Below are 25,859 nucleotides of genomic sequence, written 5' to 3'. Positions count from 1 at the left end.
GTGTGTGTATGTGTGTGTGTGTGTGTGTGCAAGCTTTCGAGTAGAAAGCAAACCCAGGGTTTTTACATATTTGAGGCAGCACTCAGCCACTGAGCTGCACTTCCAGACCCTGAACTGAATTCTTGCAGCCTCAGCGACAACCCTCGCTCACAGCCCCCGTCTGCATAGGCAGCTGGGAGCCCCAGCGCCAAGTTGCTGGTTGCTGGGAGGCTGGTCCTGCAGGCGTCCATCCTCTGGCCTATTTCCTAAGCTGAGAGAGCTTTTCTGATGGCTCTATTGGACAGAAATGATACCACTCATGGAAGCAAACACCTGGTTTGATCTTCCTAGGGTGTACGATAGTGCCAAGTTCTCATTCCTCTAGCACTGTCAGCTGGAGAGAGGGGTGCTTGGAGAAGCTGACTTTTCCTTCTTTTCTTCCTTTTTTTTTTTTTTTTTTGGTGTGTGTGGGGAGCTGTACAAAATTCCTAGAGTTTTGCCACCTGGATCTGGAGATTAAGCTTTTGTATTTTTGTGCAGTTCTATAGCTGTCTGTGCCTAATGGGTGGGAGGTTTGGGAGGGGTTGTTCTGGGATTCCCCCTTCTTCTTCTAATGGTCAGAAGATTCTGGGTGGAGGGGAAGTGGAAAGCTGAACCCCCGCCCCTCACCCAGCCCTCCCTCACCACCCTCCCTGCCTCTGTGAACACACAGCAGTGCAGAACCACCATAGTGTCACGTGAGGTAATACAGAGCACGCCTGGTTCTTCCTAGCATCTCCCTTCCCCTAGTTCTCCCTTCCCAGGAAGGAGTAAGGAAGCTTGCTAGGGGCCACACTCAATATTCTTTAGAGTTGCTTTTCAGAGATCTACTGTGATCCACCAGTGAGGAGGCCAAGTGCCCCTCTCTCACCCTGCACCATCCTGGACCTGAGCACATCTCTGGCAGGAAGCAGTGACTACAGGGGCATCTTAGTGGTGCTGTGGGCATATTAACAGCAGAGTCAAGGTGGATGTTTGGTGGGGGGGCGAGCATTGTGGCCACTCTCCGACCAATGTGAAGAAGTATTGTGGGGAGGCTTGTGTGTAATCTCAGCCCTTGGAAGGTGGAAGCAAAAGGCTCGGGATTACAAGGTCATCCCCCACCTCAGAGTGAGTTGGAGACCAGCTTGGACTCATGAAAATTCCCTGTCAAAAACAAACAAACAAAAACCACCAACAAAACTATAACATTGCTGACAAGGGTTCAAAAGTGAAGAAGAGGCTGCCCCTGCGTCTTTGATGGGTGGCTGGTGATCTCAGAGAAGCGGAAATGGGGCTGGGAGATAGCAGGTCTTTGGTTAGGACCCTCCAAATCAGGCTTGGAATTGCCCAGGGGCTTCTGAGATAGGGATGCCTTTGGAAATGAGAGCATCTATCTCCCTAACAATGGTGCTTCGGCCTCCAATCTCCCTGGGGTTCAAAGAGGAAATTGTGTCAAGAGCACCAGGCCTCCACCTCAGGCTGGCTGCTGCTACAGCTTCCTCCACCCCCAAAGGCTCCAGGAAAAGGCCTGTCTGGGGGTGGGGAACTGGGAAGGGGAGTGATCTGAGCTGGTGCTAAAAACAAACCTGAGGCTCACACGCAGTCTCTCACTCACTCCTCCAAAGGCTTCAGCAAGGGAAGCACCCTGCTAGCATTTTTTTCCAGGCAGCAGCGGGTTCACAGAGGTTAAGGGACTTGCCTGAGGTCTCCCAGCCAGAATTTGGCAGAGCTAGGATTTGACGTCAGGACTTGTCCTTCCACAGCCTGCACCACCTCAGTCCGTTCTCATCGAGGAGAGAATGGGAAGCGACCGGAAGAATCGTGCTTACAAAATGAAAAGGGTCTGCAAGGAGGCTAGGGGACCCTTTCTTAAAGCAGTCACATTTGGTTTCTAGAAATGTGCTTGAGTTTTCCATGTGGCATATTCGGTAGATTAGAGAGGTCCACAGTCTCCTACCTGGTGAGATCCTAGCCTCCAGCGTGATCCCAGTGATCCCCGGGATGGTGAGGGCGTCCTTTAACTCTGGGTGATTTCAGTTGCTCCGGGGTTTCCAGGCAACACCCTTCCCTAGAATGGCTCTGCTCTTTGAAACCCTGGCACCTGCTCTCCTCAGCCACCACAGTCTCCACCCTTCTCCTTTCCTGTCCCCACCTAGGCTTCTGCCCACTTTCCAAATACGTTTCACCTTCAAACGTTCTCCCCACCCATCACAACCTAGTGCCCTGTAGCCTCTTTTTTTTCTCCCCTAACCTGCTGAGCTGCCAGCCTGCCCCACCTCTGTGACGGCAGTGTAATGAGGGCGTTAGACACCACATGGCAGCATCACGCACTCTTGGTGCCACCCAAGGTCTCTTCTGAAAAGGGGCGAATCCAGGGTGAAGATAGCAACCCTGAAGGATCCTTCCACAGACAGAAGCGCTGTACAACTCCCCAAGAGGAAGCTGAAGGTCTTGTCTGTGCGGAAGCCTGGACTGGAATAGCCCATCTGAGAGCTAGGGAAGCCACAGCTAGGGGGAAAGGGAGGAGAGTGAAGCCCTACTGCCAGAGATGCCCCCCTAAAACCAATGAACTGTTTCCAGACAGAGGTGGCATGGTGGGTAGGGGGCTTAACTCTCAAGGCAAGTTTCCGTGCAGACTGGTCCCACCTATAGGGCAGAATAAGGTGCATTAAGAAATGAGTTGCTCGGTAAACTCCAAGAGGAAATTCTGCTGCAAACTACACTCTGCATGCCTTAGCCCCTGTCTCAGTGTACGAGCTTGGCTGAGGCCCACGTTGCCTATCAATTATTACTTTGAAAACTCTGGGATCAGGTACAGTCACCTGCATACCAATTAGATGAGGAGTAGGCCGGGGCAGAGGGCAGCCTTGCTGAGCCTGGGAGGGGACCAGGTGGCTCCAACCAGGCTGCAGTCTGGAGGAAATAGGCCTGCTGCTTGGGAAGCCAGAAGGAAAGGCAGGGTGTGTGCTGGAGCATAATTTAAGGGTGTTCCCAGCTCCAAGGGGTTTTAAAGGAGCAACGTAGTGAGGTTGGGGGCCGAGTGTAGCATTGTTTTTTGGTTTTTCACACTGTCTCTTTGGCTAGCTCCAACCTGCCCTGGCCCCAGGCAGCATTTCCCATGCCTAGATTTATTTCCCTGTCCCCTTTGCCCTGCTTTCAATCCCCTGCCCTGTATTTGCAGTGATTGTTCCTTGCCATTTTCTTGCCAGAAGAATCCCTGATGCTGGGCTGCCTGGAGATGCTCACTGGCAGGGGAGGCACAGAGCATGCATTGTCTTTGTAGAATCATAGCCAGGTGGAAGTGGGGGGAGGCATTGGTCACCAGATGGTGTTCCCCTCTGTGCCACAGCTCAGACCACATGGCCTTTGTTGCTCCTTTCAGCAGTCTTCTTGCTAGAAACATCTTGGTTCTGAAAACTCAAAAGCCAAGGAGGCCTCACTTCGGGGACTGTTCCTGGTGACACGGTAGTCCACCTATCGCGGAAGTGGCATTTTTGAGAAACGCTGTTTAAAGTTTCCCTTTGCAAATCAAACTTTCACCCAACCTGTAACAAATTAACCACGTTTGCTGGGATTATTTTTAGCTTTGCAGTCATTCTGTTTGCAGGCTGTGAGCTCAACCTGTTCAGAAGTTACCTTCTAAGACTGCAATCAGTATTGCTGTGCCTTAGACATCCCGATCTCGTGCTCCCTGTTTCTCCTTTGGGAATCTTTCACACCTCTGACTCAGAACAATGTGTGTGTGTGGAAGATGTGAGAACCAGGTCTAAGACCATTTGTTAGAGGCAACGAGGCATTGAAAGTGACAGCACCTCCCCTCCAACATGTGGGTATAGTTTCATTATATCTGATTATGACTTTATGTGTTGTTCTGAGTCAGTAGGGCCAGGAAGACAATTTTCTCCCTAGGAGACCCCCATAAAAGATGAAGGCAAAGATTCCTCCCTCCTTTTTACGACTGGATTTGTTATGCTGCTCAATATGGAGAGGATGGCCTTTGTTCAGCATCTCCTTTTGAGACTCTCTTAAATGAAGTTAGTCTTTCAGACTAGACTACTATTAGACCAGGACAGGAGAGACCCAAACCCTTCTCAGGATATGATGCTCACACTTGGGTAAAGCTCACCAAGAGTTAGCCTGTCTTCTTTCACATGGCAGAGCCCCATGTGGAGCCTTGCGGAAAAGGCAAAGGCGGCACCCCCAGCTTGTCACTGGAGCTGGTAGGCGGGCAACAAGCACAGGGCTTTGCCAGTGAGTGTTAGTAAATCAGGCTCCTTCTCGCCCGCCTGCTTTATCTGGCTTTGACTTTTGCTCTCAGGACTCTGTCTCCTTAATTTAGAGTTCACGCACAGCAATGAACAACTCTGTTTATAAAGATCATAACTAAGACACCTGTAAAACAACCTCTTAGGCATTATTCAGAACTATTGCCCTTGGTATCCCGATCATGGGATGCTTGATTTAGAAACTTGGGGTGGGGGATGGAATTCGTATCTGATTACGCTGTGGCATAGGAAAGGTTCAATGGAAACACCTAGTTCTTTGGAACCATATTAGGTGAACTATAGAATCTTTGCAATAGAGGAAAAGGGGAACTCTTCTGGGAAAACCACCACCTACTAAAACTCATGCACCCCCGTCGGCCTAATTTCCTGCCAATTAGTAATCTACATACACAAAGTGCCTTCCAAAAATGCCTGGAAGAGACTTTCAAAGAGAATTTTTAACTGCATGCCCTATCTTTAGAGAAAACAATTCCCAGCCAAGAAGAGTTCTTGTTTTCCTGCTTAAAGATTTTTAAAAATAAAAGAGCATTATAGAGCCGGGCAATGGTGGCACATGCCTTTAATGCCAGCACTCAGGAATCAGAGGCAGGCAGATTTCTGAGTTCAAAACCAGCCTGGTCTACAGAGTGGATTCTAGGACAATCAGTGCTACACAGTGAAACCCTGTCTCAAACACAAAACAAAACAAAAATAAATAAAAGACAAAATAAATTTTAAAAGTGCATTCTAGAGAATGGAGGCCAAGGCTATTTTACCAAAGAATAATTGATTTTATAGCAAATATGTGTGAAATGATACCTTTTGACTGGCAAGCCCTTATGAAAACAGTTCTGACCACTGTTCAATATTGTTTACAGTTCCAGGGATGGATGAGTGGATGAACAGATGCCGACCTATTGCTGCTTATAGTCAAAGGGAGCAACCCTCTCTAAATATTTAGGATCGACTAATCAGACAAGGAAACTTTGAAACTGTAGCTCTACAACTCACCAACACTCTGGTTAATAAACAGATCAGTGGAACCACGGCAAGGGCTTGGAATAAGCTCCCTGACCATAACACTCTTCCATAGTCCTCTTCCTCTATCAGGCAAAGATCTACACAGCCCTACGTTCATAAGCTTAATTGTCTACACAAGCTATGGAGCAGCTCTTGACATCTTTTTATTGATTTATTTATTATGTATACAATATTCTTTCTGCGTGTATGCTTGCAGGCCAGAAGAGGGCACCAGACCTCATTACAGATGGTTGTGAGCCACCATGTGGTTGCTGGGAATAGAACTCAGGACCTTTGGAAGAGTAGGCAATGCTCTTAACCTCTGAGCTATCTCTCCAGCCCCAGCTCTTTACATTTTATCTCTTTCATTAGTTTATGAAAATGCAAATTTGGACTGCAAAACTTCATCCCATGGTCCTTGCGTCAGTGTTTGTACTGGCTAGATTTATGTCAATTGGACACAAGCTGAAGTCATCAGAGCAGAGAGGTGGGATCCTCAACTGCGAAAATGCCTCCATAAGACTGGGTTGTAAGCAAGCCTGGGCCTTTATTAGTGATGGATGGGGAGGGCCCAGCCATTGTGGGTGGGGCCACATCTGGGCTGGTGGCCCCAGCTTCTATAAGAAAATAGGCCGAACAAGCCATGGGGAGCAAGCCAGTAAGCAACACCCCTCCATGGCCTCTTGCATCAGCTCCTGTCTTTGGGATTCTGCCCTGTTTGAGTTCCTATCCTGGCTTCCTTTAGTGATGAACAGTGATGTAGAAGTGTAAGTCCAATAAACATTCTCTTCCCCAAGTTGCTTTTGGTCATGGTGTTTCATCACAGGAATGGTAACTAAGACAGCTTGCCATCCATACTATTGCTGATACGGTCAAAGCATGCCAGAACGTTGGCAGAAAGGAGCACGAAGCCCAAATTGTAGAAGCAGCTCTGCAACCTCCTGCATGCTTCAAACCTGGGAAAAGAGGCCATTCGCAGAAGCGATGCAGACAAACAGATAGAAATAACCTCATCCTGATAAACCCACCTTTAAAATATGCCCAAAGTATAACGGGTTTTCCCTAGGCCAGTCAGTGTCATTTTAAATTTGGTAAAGAAGGTTGATCCAATTTTGGAAATGGAAAAATGAGTCCCAAGGACACTGCAGAAGATATAAATCAGCCCTCTTACACCCCTAACTTGGAAGCCCAGAGTCCCCTCCCCTGTACTGTCTCCCAGCTGCCAGGAGCACAGCCAGCTGTAGCCACAGCTGGTCTCCTCGCTTTAGGCCTTTTGAAACATCTCATCTGGCTCCACCCCTAACCTCAAGACAGTAAGATCACAATTAAAAATAATTCAACATTAATCTACCCTTAGTTAAAGATATAAAATTAGGTGTAATAGAAAAAGTAATGAGATTCCTCACAGACTATGGGGAGATTCCTTCCTACAAAATGTTTTGGCTAAATTTGAGGTAAATCAAATTGGATTATAAAGAGAATTTTTATTTAGATGTTATTGATACAAATTACACAGGTCAAATTCATATTAAGGTTCATTCCCAGTTACTCCAAGAAATTCTAACACTAACTTCAGTGGAGCAATTGATTTATCTAACATCTCGATAAAATGCCTTTATCATATAAACCCTTGATGATTGTTGACAAAATCAAAGACTTCATTCCTCAGATGCATACTGGACTCAGCTGATGTCTCTTGACAAACCTTGTATTGCAGTTTCAGTTGGCCAGATCCCCACAGCTGGTATTATCAGTATAGGAGCTCACGTTTCTATTATAGCTGAACAATCCTGTCTCTCCAGTTATGCTTAGACCTTCAGAAGTAGATATCCAAGATGGTGGTTGCAAAAGACATCCCCTACCAAGTGTAGGAACCTTCCTTGCTGCTCCCAGAATCCAGGTGCATATTGCAACCGTCTCTGTCATCCTTAACCTTATTCCCTTTGAGGACAAGACCTCCTGTTTCACAGAGGTTGTAGCAACTCTTTACTTGAGCATCCTTTCTTCGAAGGGCCACTAAAAAACACCTACCCAAGCTTTCTTGGATAAAAAGATCCCCCCCATTTGGGTAAGCCAGCAACCCATTAAAGGGGACAAAGAAATTAAATATTTACATCAGCTAATTTAATAGCGCTTTAGGTTGACCATACAGAACCATCTTTTCGGACCTGGATTACTCCTGTTTTCTGTATTTCTAAGGAATCTGGTCAATGGAGGCTTTTATAAGATCTCTGTGCTGTTTATATGCATTGTCATCCCTTTGGTGTCCTTCAGCCAGACGGTCCCTCTCCTACCACAATCCCTCAAACTATAATGTAATTGTTATTATTTTGATTGTTTCCAAGACAGGGTTTCTCTGTGGAGCCCTGGATGTCCTGGAACTTGCTCTGTAGACCAGACTGGCCTCAGACTCAGAGATCACCTACTTCTGCCTCCTAAGGACTAGGATTAAAGGCGTGCATGACCACACCCAGCTCCATGTTATTACTATTATTATTATTGATTTTAAGATTTTTTTTGTTGTTGTTTTTCAAGACAAGGTTTCTCTCTAGTTTTGGAGCCTGTCCTGGAACTCGCTCTGTAGACCACCAGACTGACTTTGAACTCACAGAGAACTGCCTGTCTCTGCTTCCCAAATGCTGAAATTAAAGGAGTGTGCCACCACCGCCTGACTGATTTTTTTTTTAAATATCTTTCATGGTTTATTTAACTTTATTTTATGTGCATTGGTGTGAAGGTGTCAGATCCCCTGCATCTGGATCTTCAGACAGTTGTGAGCTGTCATGTGGGTGCTGGGAATTGAACCCCGGTCCTCTGGAAGAACAGCCAGTCCTCTTAACCACAGAGCCATCTCTCCAGCCCGCCTGACTGATTTTAAGATTTTTTTAAACTGTCCCTTTACACCCTGATGTTAAAGATTTGCTTTTTCAGTACCTACTCTTTATAATCATGCATCTACGTCTCACTTTCAATGGAATATTCTTCACCAAATGTGACCAATAGGCTCACCTTCTGCCAATGGTAGGTTAACAAGGTACTATACCCTGTTAAAACAGAGATTCCAGACAGCTGTTATGGAGACACTGTTACTCATTCTTTTATTAAAGTTTACTGATTATCGATGTCTATTCCAAGAAAGACAATGTTAAATTCTCTTCAACAGCTCCCAGGCAGTATCAATGGGCCTCTGTCTTGACTGGGAATTACCTATGGGGCTTTTTCACCTTTTTGATTCTCTTACAGGAGACGCGGACTTAAACTCACCTCACACCCCGACTCCTTGCATTGTAGTAATCACAATAAATCATTCCAGGTCTGATGTGGGATGTCCTTCTGTATACTGCAAATATGTGTTGCTTTTAATGGTTGATGAATAAAGCTGTTTTGGTCAATGGCTTAGCAGAATAAAGCTAGGCATGAAGTCCAAACAAAGATACAGAGAGAGTAGGCGAAGTCAGGGAGCTGCCCTGTAGCCACTCAAGAAACAAAATGTGAGGTAACAAGCCACGAGCCTCTTGGTAAAATATAAATTGATAGAGATGGGTTAATTTATAGAGAGAGCTAGCTAGTAATAGCCTAAGCCATTGGCCAGACAATTGTAACTGATATTAAGCCACTGAGTGGTTATTTGGGAAGAGGCAGGCCGAGAGAAACTGGCTCAGGGGGACCAGTGGGCTGGAGTAGACTTTACACAGGTCTGCAGCAAAGACAACTTTTTCACAGACACTTAGATTCTGGGGTAGTCACCGGACAATTAACTTCCCCTGTCAGCGTTTTAAAACAGTATACCTAAGCAAAATATTTTTACTCAAAAATGTTTACTCACGGGGCTGGAGAGATGGCTCAGTGGTTAAGAGCATTGCCTGCTCTTCCAAAGGTCCTGAGTTCAATTCCCGGCAACCATATGGTGGCTCACAACCATCTGTAATGAGGTCTGGTGCCCTCTTCTGGCCTGCAGACATACACACAGATAGAATATTGTATACATAACAAATAAATAAATAAATATTTAAAAAAAAATGTTTACTCACTAGGTAGTGGTGGTACACGTTTTTAATCCCAGCACTTGGGAGGCAGAAGCAGATCTCTGTGAGTTTGAGGCCAGCCTGGTCTACAGAGCGAGTTCCAGAACATTCAGAGAGACACAGAGAAACCCTGTCTCGAAAAACCAAAAAATAAAAATAAAAAATGTTTACTCAACAATCACTCTTACACAAGGCAGAAGCAGAACTGCCTGACTCACTGAACAAGACTCTGATATTATTTATTCTTCTGTATCTCAAGACAGTCTCAACCTTCGCTCACAGACCTCACAAGACATCCCCAGGAAATAGCTTTTACTGGTTTTTTGTGGGGGACAAATCTCTCTTCATCTCACACCTATAAAGATTCTGTGGAATTTCATTACTTCCTTTATAGGCCTGTTCTCCCACAAGTACACATCCTATTTCTGGTGCATTTATTATTTCTCAGATGGAGCCAATATATCTGGCAACGAAGCCAACCCTGCTGTAATGAGGCTGGAGCATTGCATTCTTTTGTTACCCCCAAAACAGCCCCTACCCTCACCGCCCTTTCTGCCTTCAAACAAATCCTTGTTCAGACTTTCAATTTACAAACTGATTCTTACTATGTGACTCAAGGCATTCTACTTTTATTTCAAGCTCTTATGGAGTGTGTGACCCCTGGGGAAAGACCATGGACTTAATTCAATTATAATTAAAGGATTTATTGATTGGCTGCTAGTAGGACGACAGCCGTAAAACTGAATCTCAGGCATGTCACGAAGAAAGGGTATGTGGAAGGGATTTTTATTTTATTTTTTATTTTGTGTGGATTTTGTTTGTTCATTTGTTTTAAGACAGAATTTCTCTGTGTAGCCCTGGTTGTCCTGGAACTTGATTTGTAAACCAGGCTGGCCTCAAACTCACAGAGACCCTCCGCCTCTGCCTCCCTAGTGCTGGGTTTAAAGGTGTGTCCACTATCGCACAACAGGAAATGATTTTTTATTTATTATGTATACAGTGTTCTGCCTGCAGGCCAGAAGAGGGCACCGGATCTTTTAGATGATTGTGAGCCACCATGTGGTCACTGGAAACCGAACTCAGGACCTCTGGAAGAGTAGCCAGTGCTCTTAACCTCTAAGCCATCTCTCCTGCTCAGGAAACAAGTTTTTAAAGGCAAAAACCACAAGAAGACCTTCAATATCTACAAAAGTAAGCAAAGACTAGTCTGTTCTGCCAAGTTAAATGGACAAGACGAACCACAATAATCCTTGGGTGTCTGCATAAACGAATTACAAAAGCCAAAAAAGCAATTAGCCATATCATAGCAAGTAGATGGTCATGGCTGTATATCTCTATGTCAGGACCACTGATTCAGAGTTACTAGGAACTTGTCTTCCAGGACTGGGGCTAGTGGGTACCAAGACGGAGGGCTAGCATAAAATGGAGTTTCTTTAGCTATCACAAAGCCACCTTAGCTCATACCTCTGATGTGGAATGTCCTTCTGTATATGTATTGCTTTTATTGGTTAATGAATAAAGCTGCTTTGGTCAATGGCTTAGTAGAGTAAAGCCAGGCGGCAAATCCAAACAGAGATATATGGAGAGAATAAGTGGAGTCAAAGATATGCCATGTAGTTGCTGAAGGAGAAAAGTGCTAGAACATTACTAGTAAGTCACAACCTTGTGGTGATACATAGATGAATAAAAATGGGTTAATTTAAGATGTAAGAGCTAGCTGGGAGTATGCCTAAATCATTGACCAAACAATGTTGCAATTAATATAGTTTCTGTGTGATTATTCATGTCTAGGCAGTCTCTGTCTACACACCTCAGACTTATCAGCATTTAGCTCTATGCAAAGCCTCCTTCACAGATGAATTCATTCTGTTTTCATTCAACACATTCAATGGCAAGCAGAATGTCGCCTTGCAAAAGGAAATTGTAATGCTGACAACTTCGTCATGTCTCTTTCTATCAGTTGCTTTCTCCATTCCCTCTCTTATGTATCCAGAGCTTTGCAGAAACAATTTCAGTTTCACAGACACAAACTCAGCAAAATATCTGGTCCTGCCACCACTGTCATTTGTTGGGCTCCTCCATCCCCAACCTGAGAGTACTTAGTCCCCTGTGATCTTTGTCTTAACAATCTTTGGCAACTGGGTGTAATGTTTTTTCTAGACAGGGTTTCTTTGTGTAGCCTTGGCTCCTGGAACTAGCTCTTGTAAATCAGGCTGGCCTCGAACTCACAGAGATCCGCGTGCCTCTGCCTCCCGAGTGCTGGGATTAAAGGCCTGTGCCCACCACCGCCTGGCCATTGACAAATATCTTGAAAGATAAACAGAGTTTGGTGGGTACAGGCAGTTGGGGGAGCTAGGGAGTCGGCAGAGCAGCTTAGAAGGTGGGCTAGGGGCAGGGGTAAAATAGTCAAGGGTAGCCATGTGTGGAAGCTACATACAGGAGAAGAAGGCTCTTGATATCTGTGCCAGATAAAGCTCTGAGGCCCTGGGCAAACTGTGGAATGTCCCAAAGCTTGAGATCTCTTGTTCTGGTGAGCCAATTAACCAAAACAATGATGTCATACAAACACTATGCTCATTCTTCAAGGACTGTGTGAAAGAGGCCAGGGGAGTGAACTCGGAGCATTTCCAGAGGTGGAGGGAGGCGAGGATCGCAGGGACTGCATGTTGTTTGCAGAACCTCTCACCAGGTATGGTATGGTAAGGTAAGGATGGACGGTAAGGCAGGATGGAAAGGCTGATGTCCCAGAAGACGGAGCTTTACTCCAGTGCTGAAACCAGACTCCTGTCCTTAAATCAGAGAGCTAACTGGTGGACTCTATACTGACCTTGAGCTGGAAGGTCCCTCAAACCATGGCCAGACTCTAAGAGAGAGTCAATAGTAAAATGCCAGGCAGAGGTGCTGGAAAGTTGTGTTCAAGGATAATGGAAGGCGTAGAGATTGATTCCCAGATGCTCTGGTCCTAGGGGCCTGGACCACAGTGTAGGAAGAGAGCTTCCATGGCACTTTGCTCACTTACAAGGTGAAACTGGTCCCAGAGACACAAGGAGCCTTTTAAGGTTACATAGTACACAAAAGTTCCTACCTGAGGCAGGAAGGGGAAGTAGAGGTGACTCAGTTGGCCATGAGGACCTTTTAGACTAGCAAAGAAGAGAGACTTCGCAAGTAAATGTAATCAAAAGTACACTGACAAGATACGAAAACTCCTAAAGTCTTCTGCACAGAGAGAAGGTTGAGGGAAGGCAGTGTGGGAAAGAAGGAGAACAAAGGGCTGAGAGAATCTGCACAGGTCCCCAGAAAAACCACCTGGGAAGCGGGGAGGGACCTCATTCACCATTGCCCACCTCACTCTACTGATTCATCTCTATTCTGGCTTCCAGGACTTCCGGCCTGCAGTCCAGAGGGGTAGGAGATGATCTTTTCTGCACTGTCCTCCTGGATTCCTGCAATACGTACATGAAGTCCAGGAGGCTAGAAATACCTTGTCCTGTCTGGGAAACAAGTGCCAAGGGAGATCTCTCTCTCTCTCTCTCTCTCTCTCTCTCTCTCTCTCTCTCTCTCTCTCACACACACACACACACACAGACACACACACACATGCACGCACGCATGCATGCTTGCACGCACACACACACACACACACCAGATTATTTTGCTTAGCTACAGGGATGGCTACGGTAAATTGGGATCCTATCAGGGAAGAGAGAGATGGAGGGGATCCCAGCACAACCAAGCTGGGAAGGCCATTTTAGCAGACCGACAATGTGGAGGTTCAACTTTAAGATAAGGTTGCTGGGATGGAGCTCTTCCTGGGGTCACACTGCCCATCCCCACCCTGGTCAGAGTGAAATAGAATTAACATATGTTACATGTAATACATACGCTTTATGTACTTTTCTGTGGACTCCTCAGAAAAGCCTAAAGGATTCCATATGGTAATCCATACTTTACCAGTGCAAAATTGGGGTGCAGAAGTGTCCTGGGCAAAACTAGGGAGCCACAGAGCTTCAGAAGGCAGCAGCTTAAGAGGACCACAAGGAGGCCACACACCCATCCATTTGGTACTGGGACCAACTGCATGCCTCACTCTCTTGCTGTACACATGTACGTACCTGCACACATCACAGATGTGAGCCATTGTCTGTCAGTTGTTTCTGACGACTTGTGGGGAAGAGGAGGAAGACTGCTAAGCTCGCAAGCACTTCTCATGTTGTAGATGATGAAACGCGAGATGATCCTGTGTTTACAAAATCAGAAGTGACCCTGCCTTTATAAAGTACTTCTTTTACAGTGAGAAGCTTGCCAAATGCCTCTCCAGGTCTTTCTGACTGGGTTGAAAATATACGTGTTTCAGATCCCACTGGAAAACTGATGAAGACTCTTTCTCAGGCCCATCAGCTTTGGGGTCTAGTAGCTCAGGGGCCACGGAAGAGACTCGTCCTGTCAACCACCTTTCCTCACTCTGCAGTCCCTTCCAGGGTTGCAATTTTAGGTACCAGCAGTTTTATTGAGGCGAAAACCCGTGTCGCAATCGCTGAGAAGGACCGGGAGAACTTGACCAGAGGACCCGGGGGCGGGGCCGGGAGGAGTGCCGATCGAGCTGGGAGTTGGAGGCGGCTCCGGGGCAGTTCTGCTTGGGGCTGTGCTGAACCGAGATCTCAGTCCTGCCGTGCATCTGAGCCACATGGACCGCCTGTGCGGCTCCGGGGAGCTGGGTTCCAAGTTCTGGGTAAGGCCAGCATCTCAGGATCCGGGATCCGTGCTGCAGAGGGAGTAGTTGTCAATCGCGGAAGTCCGGTCTCCCGCCAGGCCACGGCTTTCCGGGGGAGGCACGGGACTGGGGGCGCGGTAGCTGATCCGTGGGTAGGGTGTGTATAGCCAGGCCCGAAAGGGTCTAGGTATCCGAGAGGGAACAATGGGTGCTGAAAAGGTGTATGGCCACGATGCCAAAGCATCAGCTGGTCGGGACCTTTATTGCCATGCCTTTCCCTGCCGCGTGGAGGAGCTAGGCAGGAGGCACACTCCAGGCATGGTAGTGGGGCATCAGGAATTGGAAAGCTCTGGTACTTACTTGCCTGTTGGTCTCAGCACCTCTGTCAGTTGATCCCAGGGTACGGAAGGAGCATTTTGCATTTTGCCTGAATCCCATGAAGCTCCCAGCACCCGATCTATTAACTATTGCTTGGTTATCCACCCAGTTTTTCTGCGCTACATTCTAGGGCATACAGAGCCTTGCTCAGTCAGGTATTTGGTATGGCTAGACCTTCCAGGCTCCATTTTTTGGGGGGGAGCCACTATTTCTGTGGACAAGATCTACCCGGTTGCAGTTCTGTGAGAAGGCCCTATTTACATTCAGGGTATAAGAGAAAGAGGTGGCCAGGTGGTGATGGTGCACGCCTTTAATCCCAGCACTGGGGAGGCAGAGACAGGTGGATCTTTATGAGTTCGAGGCCAACCTGGTCTACAGAGCAAGTTCCAGGACACTGAGAAATCCTGTCTGAAAAAAACAAAGAAAGAGAGAGAGGTGGACTGAGCCTAGCCCTCTCCTTTGATAGATGGGGGAAATGGAGGGCCGGAGAAGAAGGGGCTGACCCCAAAGCACCCAATTCCATGAAACCAGAACAAGCAAACTACTGGGTGATAGCTCAGGGATGGGGCACTTGCCTCACATGCAGGAGACAATGGGTTCAAAGCCCAGTACTGCATGCGCGCACGCGCACGTGCTCACACACACACACACACACATGCAACCTCTGTGGCTTCCATCAAATCCTTTCATAAGGCAGCTTGGGTATCCTAAGTGTGTGCATCCTGAGGGCTCCTCTACCTGGCAAGACAACTGACAGTACAATCTCAGTTTCACAGACAGACCTAATAGGTGGCTAATTTCTGGTTACTCATGGGCTGGTTTCAAAGCTAGACTCGGAATCCTAGCACCTAAGTCTTTTCCCATTATACCATATTTTTGTATACATATTTGTGTGTATATGTCTGGTGTGTGCAGATAAGTGTGTGCAGGGGTAAGGATGAGGTGTTGTGCATAGACGTGTGCTGTTTGCCGGTGTGTTCACAGGTATGTGTGTAGAAGTCAAGAACCATACTCTAAGGTTGTTGTTTAAGGTGTCTCGGACTAGGCCGGGCACAAAGTGTCATGTGGATTTGGGAGAAGTAAGCACAATAGAGTACTTTCCCCACCCCGGACTGCCAAATGTCTAGAAGCTGGATGGGGTAGAGCAGCTTGTCACTCTGTATTTGGAGATGGAAGTAGGAGAACCGGAAATTCAAGGTCACACTTGGCTACACAAGAAGCTCAAGACCAGCCTAAGAGACAGGAGACCTTATCTTGAAACAAGCAAACAAACAACAACAAAAAGTGTCTTTGGGGACCACTCTTTTTCTTTGGATCACTAACTGGTTCTAGGTCGAATCATCCAGGCTGACGTGGCCTCTGTTCTCAAGGGCCCAGAGGTAACCCTTGGCTTATCAGTACATCTCCTTTCTCTGCTCACTTGGGCTTGGCAGGCGTGACTTCAGCATGGGCACGGTCACAGTGACTAGGCAAAAAGTTTGACAGTCAGGAGGACAGATATGCCAAGCCTCGGGTGCAGCCTTCCTTGTTCCTTGGTGGCAATGAAGCCCTGAGTAATCAGAACTGCTCAAGGCAATGCTCTCCAGAGCCCGGAACTAGAAACCTCAGGAATCCGCCCCCCCCCTCCTTCCCAAGCTTGGAGCTTGAGCAGGGCTTTAGCTAACCCAGCCTTTCAATGTAGAGTCTTGGGGGAAAAAAGGACACATGACTGGTATGGCCCTGGAAGGGTCACATGTTACAGAGCACTGGACTAAGAAAGCCTGTGGCACTGCCTGGCTGAACTTTATTTTTATTATTAACCTCTAGGCTTTGGTATTATAATTGTAGGAGGCTTCAATCATTTGGAGATTAACAGAATGATTTATACATTATATATTGAGAAACTTGTAACACGCATGAAGAAGATAGTATCCGGCATGAGAAAGAGTGAAAGTGAAAGGCAGATTAGATGTAAAAGGGATGGATAACAATCAGCAAAACTGGCAGGTTTCCCATTTCCGAGAAATGTGTTGTATTTGTCTTCAGCTACAGAGGTTAAATATGTCATAATGATCCCTTAGCCAGCTGTCCCACTGCCTGGCTGCACCCTGGCCCTGGAACTTAACACTGTTCATGAGGCCGTGTGGGTGGGAGCTTATCTCTACTGTGACCCTTTGAGGGGGTCTCTGCTTAAACGTCTTCAGTCCCAGGGAACTGATTCCTCTGGCCACCCCAGACTGGAAACGTCTTCCATCTTCCACATGACCTTGGCTTCTGAAGGCCATTCATTCCTGGCTGCACTTGTCCGGTGGCTTCATGTTGGGGTCTAAGAAAGCAGGACGCTTCTCCTAGTTCAGCCCTGGGAGTTTGCAGAGCTAGGATGTGCAAGGGGCTCAGGCTAGGAGGCTGGAGCCTAAGCTGTAGCTCAGTTACCCAAAAGGCTGGCTCTCTGGGCTAGACTTCCTTAGTGCTGTTTTGCCTTTCATTTTTGCCACCTGTAAGTCAGCTGCACCCTTGAACTTTAGTAGCTGCGGTGAGGAGTGACCAGGGTAGCCAGGAAAACCTGAACAGAGGAGAAAATGGAGCAGAGGGTGAGGTGGTCAGGCCATTCTGGGCCACTTGTCTACCTACACTTTCCCTAGTGTCTCATGGCCTTTCATTCTCCACTTACAAAATAAGGAAGTGAACCACCTGCTGCTTACTTTGCAAAATGTTTATGGAGATCAAAGGAAATAGAGGATGTGAAATAAAGTTGGGAAGCAAGAAGCTCTGTTGGCAGGTCCCTGCAATCCTATCGACTGGAGGGAAGACAGAAGAATGAGGCCAGAATGGGTGTTAGAGCCCTGGTCCTGGTCCTCTGGTCCTGGGAGAAAAGGACTGGCAGACTGTTGGGACAGAGGTTCTGCTTCCAGCTGTTTACGGGGCATCAGGGAGCTAATGCCTATGACGGATTCAGCACCACTCCCCGGAAGGGTAGGAACCTGGGGACCTGTGACCCAGTGGACACACCCACCCTTGTATGTTCACACTTGCCTCCACTCTCCCCGCGTCATCTCATTGGGGCATAGTATCAGCATCTCGTAGTATACCTCACGTTCGCACGGAAATAAGTTCCAAAGGCGCACTAGGCCAGAGGAAGACTCAGTCTCAAAAAACAAGAACAGAACATGGTGTCACCTGCTTATAATCCCAGGAGGATCAGGAGTTACAGGACAGCCTCTAGCTATGTAGCAAATTTGAGGTCAGCCTGAGTTATATGAGGTCCTCAAAAAACAAAACCCAGCCGGGTGGTAGTGGCACACACCTATAATCCCACAGCACTCAGGAGGCAGAGGAAAGAGGATCTCTGAGTTTGAGGCCAGCCTGGTCTACAGAGTTCCAGGACAACCAGGGCTGTTATAAAGAGAAACCCTGTCTCAAAAAAGCAAACACAAAACAAAAACCTGAAGAGTGAGTTCAGATGCAAGAGACCAAGGGTGGAGGAGGTTGTGGATTATCCTTGCTGGGCTTGCTGCCGCATGCTGAGAGGGTCACTGTCTGTTTTGAGATGGTTAGCACTCACTGGGCCGAAGGGAGTACACAGAGAAACCTGGACTGTTCGCTCTCAGAAAGTTTAGTCTGTTTGCGTAATTTGCCCTGATCCCATGCCCTCTGGAAGCCTAGAAATCCAGAGCCTGACTTGGCATATCTAAAAATAATCAAAACTGCCCAAAAAATAGCGGGTTCCCTGTCACTAGGGGTGTGTAGGTACCTGATTTGAAGCCACCTTGTGGGAAGAGAACTCAAGCGAGAAAAGGAGGTGGTCCTAACTTCAGATTCTGGGAGCAACTGAGAAGAGGGAAGTTTTGGCCACTGGAGATTTTCTGGTTTCTTCCCCCTGATTTCTGGATTCTTCTTTCCCTGGCTTTCTCGTTGTTCCAAATGTAAGCCTACTTAGCAGCAGCTCTTGTTCCCATGGGTCCCACAAGGGGCAGGCCCATGCGGAAAAGAGAAGTAATTCTCATTGTTTCCACAGCTGCCCACTCACCCAAGGGAGGGGCTGAGCACTCCTGTATCTCCTTCTCTGGCTACTAGGTATGGAACTATGGGAAAGTCGCTCACCCTCTGAGTCCAGCTGCGCTTAGGTGGTTCTGGTCCTCCCACTTCAGCTGCTTGCTGATGATCCTGGGAAGTTGAGCCTCAGGCTTGTGGTACAGGGCCATAACTCAGGTGCTCTAGACCTTAGGGCTCTAGGTATTAGGGACTCCAAAGGGTCTTTTTTTTAAAAAAAAATTATTTAACTTTATTTTATGTGCATGAAGGTATCAGAATCGCCTAGAACTAGAGTTAGAGACATCTGTGAACTGCCATGTGGGTGTTGGGTAATTGAACCCAGTGCTCTTAACTGCTAAGCCATCTCTTCAGTCTCCAGGGCTTCCTCTTGAATTATTAGGCAACCATCAAAAGGCAGGAGTAATGGACAAGGTTCAAGTTTTAATATTTGGGCTCCTAGAGGAAGACAGTGTCATGCAAAGAGGTTGGAAATAGGACAGTCTGAATGGACATCTGGGTGGAAGGAGCTCACGCTTTAGCCAGCTAGACACCCAAGCTTAGCATCGCTTTCCAGGGACCTAATCACCCCTGCTGGACCAGGCCTCTGGAAAAATATTTCCATTAAAGCTAGAGATACTGAACCTCAGGCTTGTTAGCTTTGGCCTCTGAGTACTCAGTTTCTAGCCAGGAGATACAGTCCCTTGAGGTCCCAGATTGTCTCCTGTTCCCTGGATCCAAGCTGAAGGCAAAAACTTAGGACAGGAAGTGAATCGGGTACAGGCTGGGAGAGGATGCCTTGCAAAATCTCCTGGCTTCCCTCCCCATCCTGCCCCCCACATGGTCTTGGAGGTGTGTCTGTAATCCCAGTGCTCAGGAAGCAGAAGCAGAAAGATTGACATGAGTATGAGTCTTTGGCTTTATTTAGTGAGATGTTGGAAGGAGCGAACAAAGGGCTGAAGATGTGGAGGAGGGCTAGCCAAGCATGCACAAAGCTCAGGTTTCATTCCAAACACCACACCTGTAACCCCAGCACTTGGCATGTGGAGGCAGGAGGATTCGAGGTCTCTCTCAGCTACATATTTACCTTGAGGTCAACCTGGTCTACAGAAGAACCCATCCCACGAAATGAATAACAGGGACTAGAGAGATGGCCCAATGGGTAAGAATGCTTCTTACTCTTCCACAGGATCTGAATTCAAATTCCCAGAACCAGAATCAGGTGGCTCAGGAACACCTGTAACTGCAGCTCCAACCTCTGACCTCCTCGGGCAACTACACTCACAAGCGTAGATGCATACACAGACACGCCTATACATAATTTAAAATTACAAAAGCAAATCCTAAAACAATAGCAACAAAAAGGCATTGGAGTGCAAACGGCCTACATTGGAGGCCCTCTCACCCACAGGTTGCCTCCAGACTCGGGACATCAGCTAGGCTATTCTCTTGTCCAGGGTGCTGTGCTGAGACAGGGTGTGGTTGAGAGTGGGGTCTTGAGCCTGGACTGGATTTCTCTTCCAAACCGGACATTCCAGTTTGAGTTCGGCTTGCTCCCAGCACTCAGCTGGTCCATTGCCAGACATGGACAGCCCCTACGCCTCAGCTCCCTGAGTGAACTGCTCCAGGAGGGAGGACAGGCAGCATGGGTCAGGGATGACCAGGGGGTTGAGAAGGTTGATGCAGGTGGATGTCACACTAACACTGACAGGGCACCAAGGGGGCAGACTCGATCCCAAGGGTGGGGCCTGGGACTTGGGTTACATTGCCTGGGTTCAAGTTCCACATTAACAGCGGGTCCCAGGTGTCCTGGCACACAGTGGCACTCATTAACTAAAGCCCTTCTGGAATGCCAGCTCTTTTCAGGAGTGAGAGGTGTGTTAGGCTGTGTTAGCCCTCGTTGACCCCCCAGGCTTCCTGTTTTTGTCTAAACAGCTCATTGAGGGTGGAAGGGAATCAAAGCATGCCCTCCCCCCCCCCCCCCCCCCCCGCTCCCGGTTTCTGCTGAGACATGTGATCTTACCCATCAGTCACTTCCCAGTGACCTCAGGAGCTGTCTAGCACTGATGGCCCCTCACCGCACCATACAGGATTGAGGAAGTAATGAATCTTCTTTGGACAGGGTCTGTCAGCAGCCTGAGGCCTGGGAGATTTGCTGGCAGAACTGGGGCACAGAAGGCTGGAGTCCTCATCCCCCTCCCCTGCCACTGGTTTGAGTCCACAGGGATCTCAGCCTCTGTGCCCATTAAGGGGCATCTGCCCTGTGGTCCATTCTGGGTGCCGGACCTTCCACCTTATCAGCTCCACCCAGCTGTTTAATCTCAGTGTTAAGGAAGCTCTTGTTGCTATGGAGACCAAGTGGATGACTCTGTCGGGGGTGGGGGTGGGGACTGTGGGGCTGGGCTCCCTCCCAGCTGATGCTCCTCAGACCAGGAGTGGAAGGGGAGTGTTAAGGAGCTCCTTCCATTCTGCCTGAGGGAGTCCAGGAAATGACTTCAACCATCCCTGTCCTCAGTGACACTTCCACTTGGGTACTTTAGGCTCAAAGCCCCTTGAGTTGTTAAGATGGTGCTTAGAGAAACAGCGTGATGCTGTCCTGGTGTTCAGCTCCTGAAGCCGGAGCTTGGGAGAGTACATTACTCACTCATTCATGCATTTTGTTCAGTCAGCGTCTACAGAGAGTACGCCTTCTGGGTTGAGCGCCTGACAGTGACAGGCAGGCAGGTGGGAAGACAAGCCGGATGGTTGCTCTGAGCTCTGGAGGTCCTGCCTGAGTGTTTTTCCTTGAGAGAAGAACCAAAGTTCCTCGGTTAAGGTGGGATGGAAGAGGGAACTGATCCAGGCTCAAGACCCCACTCTCAACCACACCCTGCTCCACAGTGCAGCGCCCTGGACAAGAGAATAGCATAGCTGGTGTCCTGACTCTGGATGCAACCTGTGGAGGAGGGGGCATAATCACAGACTTTCAGTCCTGGCCTCCAATGTAGGCCGTTTGCAAGCCAATGCCTTTTCGTTGTTATTGTTTTAGGATTTGCTTTCATAATTCTCAGTTATGTATAGGTGTGTCTGTGTTTACATCTGCGCTTGGGAGAGCAGTTGCCCGAGGAGACCAGAAGTTGGATCCCCCCACCCCAACTGGAGCTACAGGTGTAACTCTAGGCAGGGAGGAGCATCACAGTCAACCAACGTTGTCCTTTAGCAAACCTGTCCTCAGGGAGCCCATATTCTAGTAGGAGAAGGTAGAAAATTCATAACTGAAAACAATTCACTTGAATCAAATGAGAGAAGGCATTAAGGGGCTACGGAGAAAACAGAACGGGTGAGGGATGCTTGCAGGGTTAAGGAGGGGGTTAGGGAGGCTGCAGTTCTAATTGGGAAGCCAAGAAGAACTTTCATGAGACAGTATAAAATGGAAGCAAAGCCTGCAGTCAGTGATGGATGGCCAGGTCCCAGGGCAGGGTCCTAGGGCAGGCTGAGGCAAGAAGGTCAGACGAGGTCAGACGAGGAGGAAGCTGGTAGTGGTTTTCAGGGCTGTGTGACATTTCCTAATTTTTCCTTAAATGCTAGTTAAAAAAAAAAAAGACAAAGCAAAGCAGTGCAACGGCCGTGTGGTCTGATGGGCATAGGATCTGATGGGTGTGTGGTCTGTTGGGCATGGGATCTGTTGGGCATAGGATCTGTTGGGCATGGAATCTGTTGGGCATGGGATCTGGCTCAGGCTTCCAATAGATCTTTCCCTGTTGTAGTAGTAAAGAAAATGTAAGGACAAGAGGCTGAACCAGAAGCAGGAAACCGGAAGGAGGGCTCTGGAAATAACCCAGGCAGGAGAGTAGAGAATGAAGAAGAGGTCAGATTCTAGAGTGATGGGGTAAGGTAGGTGAGGTTTCCTATCTATGGGTAAAGGGAGCTGGAGAGATGGCTCAGTGGTTAAGAGCATTGCCTGCTCTTCCAAAGGTCCTGAGTTCAATTCCCAGCAACCACATGGTGGCTCACAACCATCTGTAATAAGGTCTGGTGCCCTCTTCTGGTCTTCAGCATACACACAGACCATTGTATACATAATAAATAATAAATAAATATAAAAAAAAAAGAATTCCGAATCCTATCTATGGGTAAGGATGGTGAAATATAGCATAGTCAGAGTTGTGTTTAATCTTTGTGTGTACAAGAGGACAGGGCCTTGCTAGTAGTCTAGAATGGGCATGCTGTGGAGTTAGAATAGTATGTGTGTGTCACTACACCTGACTTCCCACCTGTTCTTTTGGACAGAGTGGATAGGGTTTGCTGATCTTGCTGATTGACTTAGGACAGGCGGTGGTGGCCTTTAATCCCAGCACTCAGGAGGCAGAGGCAGGAGGATCTCTGTGAGTTTGAGGCCAGTCTGGTTTACAAGAGCCAGGACATGCATCAAAGCTACACAGAGACACCCAAATAAATAACCCAAATAAATAAATAAATAAAAGGAAGAAGAAACGAGACAAGGACAAAACTGGGCTGCCTAGGATGATTTGGTCCTGAAGGGAGGAGGAGGGAGATGGAGAGATCTGGAGGGATGGAGAGAGGAAGGAAGACATTGCCAGTCGCCAAGGTAGGCAGGGAGCAGAAGGGGTCTCCCAGTTCCGGACCTGTGATGTCTGGGATATGCCATTGATCTCCTAGCAATAACTGTGGGGGAATCATCTGAGATTCAGGAATGAACAGGTGCCTACTGTCTCCAAGGAGACTGTGCCCAATCAGAACACATCTTCCACAAGGAGAGGCACCCAGATAGGACCTTGGCAAGCTCAGAGTAACCATCTGATTATTATTCCCCAAGGGTACTTTGTTGTGGCTATACTGTTAGTGTTTATGTCATGAAATATGTCCCCAGTAGCTTGTTGTCCTGAAGTGTGACCAGGTAACAGTTAGGCATTTCCATTTTGCCTTTCATCGCTCCTTCAGAGAAGGTGGCTGTGGGTCTGTCATTATTTGTACCTGGAAAGTGGAGCTCAGAGGGTTACAGGAACCGGCCACCATTACATGACTCGAAAGTGGTAGAACTGAGCATAGTGTTACATATCTATAATGATGACACACAGTAGGTGAAGGCAGCAGGATCAAGGGTTCAAGACCAGCCTAGTGAGTTCAAGGGTTACACAAAAACTTGCTTCAGACAAGCAAACTGATGGAGCTGTATACATCTACAGCACCAGAACTGTGTCCTCTGGAACCAAGCGTACCTGCCAAGCGTACTGTGGACCCCTACATAGGCTCTCTCACCCCACACTCCCTTGTTTAACAGCTTCTAGTCTGTTCCAGGGCAACTGTCCCCATGGTGGAAGTGGGATGGGGGTGGCGCAGCATAGGAAGAAAACAAGAGGAGAGCATGGAGTACTCCCTAAGGGTCTGCAAAGCTCAGGGGAAAAGGTGTCTTACGGTCTAAGAGTCCAAGAACAGGTTTGGAGAAACTGTCATATTGCATGCCCCAAAGCCAGGATATTTGTCCTGGCTCCACCGTGTCAACTGTCTCTGAAGTTGTTGCCAAAGTCAATGGCAAACCAAACCCAGTGTCACCCCTGTTACATATTTCAGAACCTTGCTTTAAGCTGTCCACAGGACAGCGACCCTGTGAGAACGGGCATAAAATGCTGGAAAAGCTTTGGGGAACTTTGTTGTCCTCTCTGAGCTGGTTGGTGGAGATGACACAAGACTTAGCATCGATCGGAACACTGGTGTCATGACACGTGCCTGGAGTCCAGGTACTCCAGAAGCAGAGGTAGGAAGGTCCAAAGTTCAAGGCCAGCCTGGGGGATTTAATGAGCCTCAAGATAAAAAGTAAAGCAAACGTGAAGATGTAGCCCAGTGGTAGAGTACTTGGCTTGCTTGAGTGAGACGCAATGCCTCCAAAATGGGGAAGACTCTTTGAATATATAGAGCTGGTTTTTTGTTTTGTTTTGTTTCTGTAGTTATTGTCTTGATGGGGGATGGGGAGCATGCCATGGTGCCTGTGTGGAGGTCAGAGAACAACTTTGAGAAGTTGGTTCTCTTCTTCCACCATGTGTGTTCTGAGGAAATGAACTTTGGTTGTGAGGCTTGGTGGTAAGTGCTCTTATCTGCTGCGTCAACTCCTCACCCCCTCATCATGTAGTTTTGGAAGCTTCATACGTACGGAACTGAAAGAGGGTGCCTGTTTTCATATCTACACACAGCTATTAGAGGAAGGGCATTTGCTTGCTTGAAGCCAGACATAACACACAAAGCAGGCTTTCTTCGGGCCACCAACCAGCTCCCAAATCATGACACAGAGACTTACTGTTAGTTATGAATGCTCAACCTTATCTTAGGCTTGTCCCACTAGCTCTTATAACTTTATTTAACCTGTTTCTCTTTATCTACTTTTGCCTTGGGGCTTTTTATCTTTTATCCCGTCTGTCCTACTCCATGTCTAGCTGGCTGGTGGCTACTTGGCTGGCGGCAACCTGGCTGGCTGGATCCTGGCATTCCTTTCTCCCTTGCTCTCTCTTTGTCTTCTCTCTCAGGGCCTAGACTCCTTTTCCTCCTCCTCTTCTTCCTCCTCTTCCTCCTCCTCCTATTTATTCTCTCTGCACACCAGTCCTGCCTATCCCTCTACTGCCTTGATTTTGACCATTTAGTTTTTTTTATTAGACCAATAGGGTGCCTTAGGCAGGTAAGGTAAAACAGCAACATAGCTTTATATAATTAAACAAATACAGCATAAACAAGTGTAAATATCTTCACATAGTTAAAAAATGCAACATACGCAAATATAACACATCTTTGCCTAGTTAAAGTAATATTCCACAACAACTGTGTATTGTGCACGTGAGTGTATATGTGTGCATGTGTGCGCATGTGTGTGAATGTGTGTACCACAGAGCATATGAGACAGGGTCTCTTGTTTGCAGCAGCAGATACCAGACTAGTTGGCTCATAAGTTTTGGAGGATTCTGTCTCCACCTCCTATCTGGACATAGGAGCACCAGGATTACAGATCTTCTGTGCCCCTCCCCCCTTTTGTAGATTCTGGAACTTGAACTCTGACCTTCAGGTCTGTGAGGCAAGTGCTTTATCAATCGAGCCATCTCCCTAAACCCCAATAGATACCTTTTTAAAACTCATCACCGCCGGGTGGTGGTGGCGCACACCTTTAAGCCCAGCATTCGGGAGGCAGAGGCAGGTGGATCTCTGTGAGTTCAAGACCATCCTGGTCTATAAGAGCTAGCTCCAGGACAGGCTCCAAAGCTACAGAGAAACCCTGTCTCAAAAAACCAATAGAAAAAAGAAAAAAAAAAAAACCCTCATAACCTGGACTGGTGTTAGGGACTCTGCTTAGTGTGTTTGGCTTAATCTCCAGTACCAGAAACAAAGACAAAAGTCACAGCTGGGATGCTGAGAAGCTTAGTATAGAATGTGTGGTTCAGAGATTCGCTTTTCTCAGTTAGGAGCTGCCTG

The 25,859-nt window shown here is 47.5% G+C and overlaps 1 protein-coding gene across 1 annotated transcript in view; it reads left to right on the top strand.

The window, feature by feature from the left end:
• Nucleotides 1-11,931: 11,931 nt before the first annotated feature.
• Abcc3 (ATP binding cassette subfamily C member 3) overlaps nt 11,932-25,859 on the top strand; it is a 53,657-nt gene continuing 39,729 nt past the window's right edge. The window contains exons 1-2 of the mRNA XM_057774343.1: nt 11,932-11,999; nt 12,691-12,715. Of these exons, the coding sequence (XP_057630326.1) occupies nt 11,974-11,999; nt 12,691-12,715 (51 nt within the window). The 5' untranslated portion in view covers nt 11,932-11,973. The remainder of the gene's footprint in view (nt 12,000-12,690; nt 12,716-25,859) is intronic.

Source organism: Chionomys nivalis, chromosome 7 (assembly GCF_950005125.1).
Source record: "Chionomys nivalis chromosome 7, mChiNiv1.1, whole genome shotgun sequence".
NCBI classification, from domain to species: domain Eukaryota; kingdom Metazoa; phylum Chordata; class Mammalia; order Rodentia; family Cricetidae; genus Chionomys; species Chionomys nivalis.
This window is presented reverse-complemented; position numbering and strand designations above follow the sequence as displayed.